General features: G+C 42.0%; 1 protein-coding gene across 4 annotated transcripts; it reads left to right on the top strand.

Annotated features, from left to right (window-relative positions):
- The first annotated feature begins 1,680 nt into the window (after nt 1–1,680).
- Nucleotides 1,681–4,353, top strand: LOC102383473 (ras-like GTP-binding protein RHO). 4 transcript variants are annotated; one of them, XM_014523170.2, is made up of 3 exons: nt 1,681–1,804; nt 2,240–3,071; nt 4,052–4,353. In XM_014523170.2, the coding sequence occupies exon 2, from the start codon at nt 2,340–2,342 to the stop codon at nt 3,024–3,026; it is 687 nt and encodes a 228-aa protein (XP_014378656.1). In that variant the 5' UTR covers nt 1,681–1,804; nt 2,240–2,339; the 3' UTR covers nt 3,027–3,071; nt 4,052–4,353. The 4 variants fall into 4 exon arrangements, with proteins under 4 accessions (XP_014378656.1, XP_014378657.1, XP_025068081.1 ...); XM_014523171.2 differs by having other exon boundaries at nt 1,696–1,804; nt 2,363–3,071; XM_025212296.1 differs by having other exon boundaries at nt 1,702–1,804; nt 2,430–3,071.
- The last annotated feature ends 4,626 nt before the right edge of the window (nt 4,354–8,979 follow it).

Genomic DNA, 8,979 nt, shown 5'->3' with positions numbered 1-8,979 from the left:
CGCGGCGCTGGGACGGGGGGAGTGGGGGGTGCCTTGGAGAGCTCTGGCCCCTTCCAGGCCCCTGTGCTGCCACACAGTCTGCCACAGCTCTGCCTGCCCGCAGCGTGGGCCCACGCTGGGAAGGGGCTCATGTTCCCCCACACTATGACAGGGGCTGCTGCCCCCATCAAGGACCTTGCCCCATTGCCCATGCATTGGCTGGGTGGACATGTGGCTAGGAATGGGGGTTATTCCCCCTGCCTCCAGCATCTGGCAGAGGGGACACCAGGGGGCTTATTCCACCACCTGCCCCAAGCAGGGAGCGAGCATGGCGGTGGTGGCGGGCAGAACCGGCTGCAGTCCTGCAGGGGCAGTGGGGGTAGAGGGGAGAATAATCCTCCTCCCTGCCCCCCTCTGCCTCAGGGGCCATGCCGGCCTGCCACTGCAGCAGCGAGGGGAGTGCCTGGCAGACCCAGCTTAGGTCCCTGCTGGTGGGACAGGGAGGAGGGAATAAACCCCTCTCTGGCCAGTTTAGCCCAGGCTGGCCATGGCCCCCCCACAGCACCGCTCCCCAGATGGATGCTCTGGCACCCCCCGGCTCCTGGCATGAGCAGCTGCAGGCATATGCATTTGCCTTAGTCCAGAGGGAATGTCTGTGCTGTTACAAACTGGTTCAACCTAGGCAGGTTAGACTGACCTGCAAAGGTTGAATAACTCAGGCTCCAGCTTTTTGAATGTCTGTCCCTAGCCCTAGAAATCTTTTCCAATGGCACCCAGGAAAAATATGGAATGAAAATTAAAATGATCTAATCATAGAAAAGCAAGTATATATCAGAGCATCCTCATGCCTCCAAATATGCTTAGCTTCAAGAAGCCAAGGCAGTAAATTCCATGTTCTTAGGCCAAAAATATTTTAGAACTAAAATCACTGTTGCAATTTAATCTCTAACTATTTACAGGAAATGAATAATGTGGCCGTATGTAGGTGTTAGCTGATGATACCATTAACATTGGTTCTCTCATCAGAGGGGCAAAGTCAAGCTATTCTACCTACCTCTCCAGGCCTAGTGAACACTTTATGTACACACCAAACCCAGTTCTTCAGTGCACTGTTCCTCTAACTACCCCTGTGGATTTGAAAAGTCCTAGCACCCTTATTTTCAGGATGAGGTTGTACAGGGAATAGAAACCCAATTCATAAATCCCAGATTAGCCGTCTTGCCACTGAGGCATTTTTCTTCTTTACTTTGGGTAGATCATAAGAACTGAGCTAATTCCACATCTGTCACAGCAGATAGGAGAGAACTATACTCGTGTGGTGATGGGGAAGTTTGATCTGTTGCTCTCATTGATGCCGTTCTACCTACATAGCTTCAGAGAGGATGTCAGTCTTCAGGACTGTCAGTCAGCTCTAGGAACTAAATTATCTTATCTTGGAACTCTTAATAATACACAATTTGTTTAGCCACAGCGAGGCTTTGAAGCAGCAGCCTTGTGCAATAGAAATGAGGAAGTATACCAAGCAGTCTCAATATGGTGTGTCACAAGATTGTGTAACCTATATTCCCCACCCTCAGTACATTATTACCAGTAAAGTAGGCTGCTTTTAAAAACAATGATTTCATTCATTTCTCTTTGCTGATTGGCTGGCTAAATTAAGAAACACAAGCATATTCCTTTAAATGCAGTACCGATAATGACTGTCTCTAAAGAGTGGTGGAAAACTGTCTCCCAAAGAACCTCTGGGAGATAATGAGATTTGAGAAATTAATATAGCCTTGGTCTACAAGGAAGGAAAGAAGAGCAAACCTGAAATCACTAACTGGTAAGTCTCACTACTCTTTTCTCTAGTAACATAATGACATGTGGTTGAAGAGGGGAGAATCACTTAAGTTTGCAGTGGTAACAGACTCCTAAGGAACACAGATTTGTAAAGGGTAGATATGGTCAGTGATAATAAAATGTCACTGTTCATAGATGCAGGGGGAAATAGGAGATGTAATCTAGCTACAATACTTCAAGCTCCATCACACTTTCAAATGAAATCATCCTATTTAGAAAATGAACACTGTCATGGAGTAAGAACTGTCCAAATGATTGCAAATAGGGGAAGAGGAAAACAGCAATATATTGAGTTAGGGGCAATATCCTAATTTAGAAATGGAGTTCTGTATTGGGGCCATGCAGGGATCTGGGTTAGGTCCACATCTTTATTCTTTGGTCTAAAAGACAGAATAAATAATGTCAATGAAAATTACAGGTGATGCTACACATGGAGGAACTGTGAGGGCAAATGATACAAAAGGACTTCAAAAATTAGCAATGGAATAGAACAATCCAGCGGGAAAGATGCTAAATGTATGCAATTTTCCCCTCTCAAAAGGTATTTGCTAAACATTGGAAGCTTGAAGCTGAAGGAATTCATTTGCACCCGTTCTATCTTCCAGAAGATGATTACGCTTAGGAAAAAGCTAACGGTTGTGGGTGATGTTGCCTGTGGCAAGACATGCCTCTTGCTCGCTTTCTGCCAGGAGCAGTTTCCCAAATATTATGAGCCAACAGTGTTTGAAAACTATGTCACTGACATTGAAGTTGAGGGAAAGCCGGTGAAGCTGATGCTCTTTGATGTGGCAGGGCAGCGACAAATCAATGTCCAGCACATCCGCTCCTTGTTCTATCAAGACACTGATGTCATCTTAATGTGCTTCTCAGTGGACAATCCAAATTCACTGCAGAATATCCTTGATATTTGGGTTCCAGAAGTCAGACATTTCTGCCCCACAACACCCACTGTCTTGGTGGCTACTAAGAAAGAACTAAGAAATGATGAGAGTGTCCAGAAAAGACTTGCCACGATGAGACAAGAGCCGATTAGGTCTGCAGAAGGAAAGGCCTTGGCTGCTAGCATTGGGGCATATGCCTACTTGGAGTGCTCTGCAAAGACAAAAGAAGGAGTTGAGAGACTCTTGGAAGTAATTGGCCAAGCTGCAATACAGGATGGAGCAAAGACAACAAGAACACAGTGTACATCCTGTGAAGTGCTATGAGAAAAGCAAAAGTTATTTTGCTCTTTAACCTTTTGAAGTGAAAAGGTATGTGAGAGTTTCCATGAATTTTGCACAAATGTTCTTATAGGACCAAATGGTTGTCCTCTATGGAAGCACACGTATAGCCAAGAAAAATCTAGTATTCCTCTAATAGAAACTCCACAAAGCTATTCTGGTGGGAAGTAAGTAGGATTTGCTTCCTCCTGTCCCCTCAGGAACCAGCTGGGGATAAAAATGCCAGAACTGCATGGGTCTCAGAGCAGGCCAAAGCCAAAATTCACCACTAAGGCTATGTGATTTATATTATTCTATATTGGGCATATCTACACACGCGCTTTAAATGCACAGTAGCCTATTTTACTGGACATTAAAGCATTGTGTAAAAAACACATGCTATTGCACTAATGCACAGTAAATAAGCTACTGCACATTAAGTGTTATTAAAAAAGCATGTGCTTGCATTACTGCACATTAGGACAGCCTAATGTGCATTTAGTATCCCACATCGAATGTACTAAATTTAATGTACATTAGGAAAAGCGCATTAATGCATGTGTAGACGCACCCATTACTTCTTATCCTGTGGCCGTTGTTCAACCCTGTCAGCATGGATTTGGTGTTAAGGAAACATGGTGGCAAAGCTTCACTTGTTTGAAGCTCCCCTCTACGTGCTTCCACAGAAGGGATGGTATCTATGGGATCAGGGGCCCACATGCAAAATACAAGCGCGAGTTGCATTATCTTTGCCAGGTGTCCAGTGGGATCAATGCCTGTAGCACAAGGTCAAACCTTCTCCCTCTTCGTATCCCCAACATTACAAACCTACTATGCTAGCTGCTATGAAGGCAACAGTGTCTATCCCTTCCACAAACCACAAGTCTGCCAAATAATTCTTTACTTAATTTGTATGTTGATTTGGCTCTGATAAATGGAGGAAGAGATTTGAGGGCTCTTCTGAGACTGTGCCTTGATGTCATCTAAACCTCCTTACATTTCTGCACTTATATCTTTTTCTCCTTCTCTAGTATTTGTGGACAAAACAATGAAGTAAAGAAAAAGCCAGAGACCATGACATCAATTAGGCAGAGCAAGATGGAGACATCGCAGCAGGAACGACTGTCAAGAAGCCAGTGCAGATGAACTGTAGTGGCAGGATGCAGCTGGTGTTGGATGTCTTCATGCATGCCTCCTCACTATCAAGGATGCATGAAGACCTTTGCTGTCAGTCCTGGAAATAGAGACTTGGGTTCTGGCTACAGAGGTAAAGGCTCTATACAGGATGAGTTGAATGGAAAACGGTACTTCAATAAATACCTTAAAATCCTGATATAAAGAAGCACAGAGTAATTTATTGAGCATATTATGGCCTGTTGTGCAGGACAACATGAAGTGAGTAGGTCTCTTTGTTGTCTCAGTGTTGGCTCAGTCATTGAGCAATCTTGGTTTCTACTCCTCAGAAAAAAAATCAAGCAGAGTACAGAAAATCTTTGTCAGGAATTCTTGATTTAACAGACTAGCTCTTCCATTAAATTGCATTGGATTTTTTCTCACCCATTCTTTCTGGCTGATAATGTTGCCTAGGGAGCAGTACTGGTGTAATTCAGACACTGGATAGTGTAATACCATGGCCCTGTGCAGGGCTGTTTTTGTAGGTAGTAGTAGCAGAAATTAGTGATCTGCCTTCAACTCTGTTCCTTAAACATATGCACTAGCTGATCTTCAGTAGAAGCCAACTATTTGTGTCTCAACTGTCTCCTCTTCTCTCTCTCTGTTTAATCTGCACTCACTTCCTGTTTTTCATTTTAATTAGTGTTGAGAAGTGCTTGGGTTCCTTGTTCCATTCCTTTTCCTGTTATGGGTCCTCCCTCTTTCTCCTTCGCTCTTATTGCTGTTTCTCATGCTGAGGGTTAAACTTAGCACAACACATGATGCCAGTACCAACCATTTGCACCCATATACAAAAGTACTCAAATAGCATGTGAAATGATTTATTTGAAAGAGACAAATCAGAAAGGTGCTTGTAAAAGAAGAGGTTTTGTTGGTGGTGTAAAGACAGAAGGCATGTCTATTATATAGCGATGACGGCTGTTCCTGAATACATGAAATATGCTACTTTCATTCAATGTCACTTTCTAATCATGGCTGTGAAAACCCACCTACGCCAACAGGAAATTACATCCAAATGCTCTAGGACTGATGCTTTGCACCTTTGAATAACTTTCCTACCAAGGGCCCCTCTGTGATTGTCATGTATCGTTCCCTTGGTCAAAACTAGAGAAGCTGTGCCACACAGAGGAAGTGAGATGCCTAGGGTAACAGCAAGTCATCTACATTGCACAGCCTTCCTCTGTTCACTCTTCTTTCTCCTCCTTTCTGCCCCTTTTCTTATTCCTCTTTGACTATTTAGGCTCTTTTTCTCCTAACTTCCCCATCTTTTTAAAATAGCAGGAAGGCTTCCCTAATTGGGGAGGACATTTCAGCTTGTTTTAAGTCAAGTTCATGGTTAGATGTTTTCCTGAATCATGGCCAACATGCCTTTACATTGGACATGCCAAAGAGCTTTACTCATGAAGCTAGGTAAATCCCCTTTCTGCAGTGGGCAGAAGGGAAAATGGGTGCAGAAATGTTAAGATATCCATTTTCTGATAGAAGGCAGGGTGGGCAGCCCTTACAGACTAACTGGTTCAGAAAGAAATGAGTGTCTGTAGTCAACACCCATTACTTCTGTCTACTCATTTTCTGATACGGCCTGTATTTTGAGCGGCTCAATTTTGGGCTGTCTACTATGAAACATGCAGTTTATTTTTCAAAAAATGCTGAGGTTCTTTTGCTCCCATTACGTTAAAAATAGAAGCACTCAGATTTGAAGGCTGCTTCTAAAAAATTGGGCCTCAGTGATCCAAGGTTACCCATGATACATCAGTTGGTTTCTCAATTAAATCTATTTAACAAGATGTAAATTGGCATTGGTTTTCAGTGCAAAACTACAAGTACGTGGCTGCAGGGTATGAGTAGCTTCATCTTTGTTTCTCTGTCTGTATTTACCTTTGAATTAATCAACACTTGCATTGACCTCAGGGTTTTCTTCCTTCTGGCTAGTTACCACCTAACATTAGCTTTTAAATAGCTAGTATTTTATATATACAATCTGTTCCTACTGTGCTCACTCACGTAAGTGAAAAAGAGAACACTTTATCAGTCTTTTTAGTAACTCCTCAGGCTATTGTCACGTTTCACATCAACTAGAAATCTAACCCTCCAATTTTCAGCTACGTGTGCCCTAGAAATGACATCACCAAAGCTTCACTTGAAGGGGTTTTGTCAAAACACAATATATTTCTCTATTTATCTGGCTCATTGCACTGTTTCATAGGAGGGCTTCCTTTTGGAAATGTGTGGGGTCCGTCTTCTAGATCCCAGAAAAATCCTCAGACCGGAGCAAAATGAGCTCATTTTGCGTTTAAGAATTGGTTTCAGAAAAGAAAAGGAAGTAGTGACGACTGGTTCGAGTGCTTGCTTGAAACCTGGGAACTTGCTCCACCACAGACTTCCTATGTGACCAGGGCAAGTTGCTTTGTTTTTCTCTGGCTATGTCAACATGGCAGATTGCAACATAATATAGAAATTACACAAAAATAAAAATACCTAAACTCACTTCACATGAGCTATCTCAGGTACCAGAAACAGTATAGCTGCTGCAACACAAAGCTATTGGGAGGGGTAACTGTTTCCCATCTAAGGCTAGATTGAATAGCTCTGTAGTATGCTGCAGGCTGCAGCGTAGACATACCCAGCGTATGTGGTCAATAGTACTTTCCTACCTCATGATGTGTATTGTGAGGGTAAATAAAGGCTAGTGAAGTGTTCAGATTCTAGGGTAATGGGCAGGGGGCATATAAGACTGTATAAGATAGGTGGACAGCGCTGAAACCTAAAGCAAAAAATCAATAGTTACTATAGGCAGACTAAGACAATGGTTACTATAGGCTTGTCTGCCTGTCCTTAGACCAACACGGCTACAGCCTACATCCCTGTAATAGTTACTATACAACTTTAAACTGTTGAAGTTCAAAGTCTGTGGAGTGCCCAGTCCATGGATCCTTTTGAACAACCATTTCTTCTAGAGCTGCTGGCAATAAAATCCTCTCTATGTTTGTTTTCGGCATATGGTTTGTTCCTGAAGCACTCAAACTCTGTGCATTTACATAAATGTACAGCCTTTGTCACTCAAAAAGCACTAGCTTCCAGTGAGGGAGTAGACGAGAGCTACCACTAAAATAATGCAACTTCTGGAGTGAAATAATGCTCTTGTTTTCCTGTCAGCTCTAACAATAGCTGATTAGGCAATCCTGTAAATAAATGTAGCTCATGCCTTTTAATATGCAAGAGACAAACAACGGGGAGAAATAATAAAATACTACATAGCATTAATAGGCTGCTGCGTAGGAGAAATTTCAGTCTGATATCTGTCTACATATTTTCTGAGGAACCAGGAGATGACAACAAACAGTCAAACTTTCTTTAGAGATTCAGGAGAACTTGGCAACTTTAACATCATCTACAAAAAAGGCATTTTAACTGGTGTTTTACAGATGTTGAACATGCTGGTAAATTATTCAATGTAGAAATGACTTTGAAGAGAAAGAGGGGGTTATTTATTTTAATATAAACAATAAAAAAATACAGAAACTATTTCACTTTTGTAGGCTATCTGGAATGTGTATCGACTCTGATGTGAACAAGGAGGTGGGAAGTGCTTTATTTCTTCTTTGCATCACAGACTTAAGCTTCATATGCTTTTCACAGTTCAGATTTCCATTACTTTCCTGGAACAATGCTGGCTCCCTCTAGTGACCAGTATATCTGCTACATAATTGTCACAGTCCATGATATACCTAATGTTTGATTAAAACACTTTTATGTGTTTTAAATCCCATTTTTTCCAGATAACTTGACACTTAATTAACTTCATTTTTCCGTTAAGATGTATTACATCTTCTTAAGCCAATAAATAGCTTTTGCTGCATGGCTGTGATTTTGAACAAAGGTGTCATTGCATCCCAGGGTGCTGCAAAATCCTTTTTAAGGGTGTCACACAACATTGGCACCATTAATTGTACAAAGACATGATTTACAAAACAAATCCAAAGATTTCAAATAGGAATCTCTATTGTAAAAAAAATATGGCCTATTTTGATCTTTCTGAATTTTTGTAGCTTCTAGACGAATTGCTGTTATTTGTCTGCAGGCAAAAAAACAAGTGAAAACTAAGCTGTCATTTTCCAAGGGGTGAGACCCACTGCTGTATAACATCAAACACTGATGCAATGTAAGATTTTCCTTTTGTTTTTCTTATCCTTGTTACAAGGCTTTAACAGAATTTGCAGAATTCAGCACAAGTGCTTCCACTCTGGCCTTAAACTTGCAACCGCTGGGCTATCAACCATGCACCTTAACACCCACACCACTCCAGCCTCAAATAATTAATATCACTGTAGTTAAATGGAAATAAAAGGCCAAGTCATATGTGGAATAACCATGATCATCATCTGTGCACAAAGGATCAGTTGCCGTTTCCTATGAAAAAGCCTAGGCAAACCAGTAGACGTTTCTTGAAACATGTAGCAAATACCTTTATGGCCCACTCAGATGGCTTTTACATACAGGAAAACTAATTGCCATCTTTTAAGTTGTGGAAACTTATTCTAAAGAGGTAAAGAGATTGGAGATTCAATTCACAAAAGTGTATTTATATGCCTAGTCATATTTTAGGTACCTATGAAATCCTTGGGACTGCCACTCAGCTACACCTGACTCTCTGGTCCCTATGTTTCCCCGGTGGGCATTGGCATCGGCATCGGCATCACCCAAGTCCTGCCACTGCAGAATAGCTCCTAGTCCTTGTTCATGGCTAAGTCCTGGCAGGATTCTCAACCCATTTACCCCACCTGTG

Source organism: Alligator sinensis, unplaced genomic scaffold (genome assembly GCF_000455745.1).
Source record: "Alligator sinensis unplaced genomic scaffold, ASM45574v1 scaffold200_1, whole genome shotgun sequence".
Taxonomy (NCBI): domain Eukaryota; kingdom Metazoa; phylum Chordata; order Crocodylia; family Alligatoridae; genus Alligator; species Alligator sinensis.
This window is presented reverse-complemented; position numbering and strand designations above follow the sequence as displayed.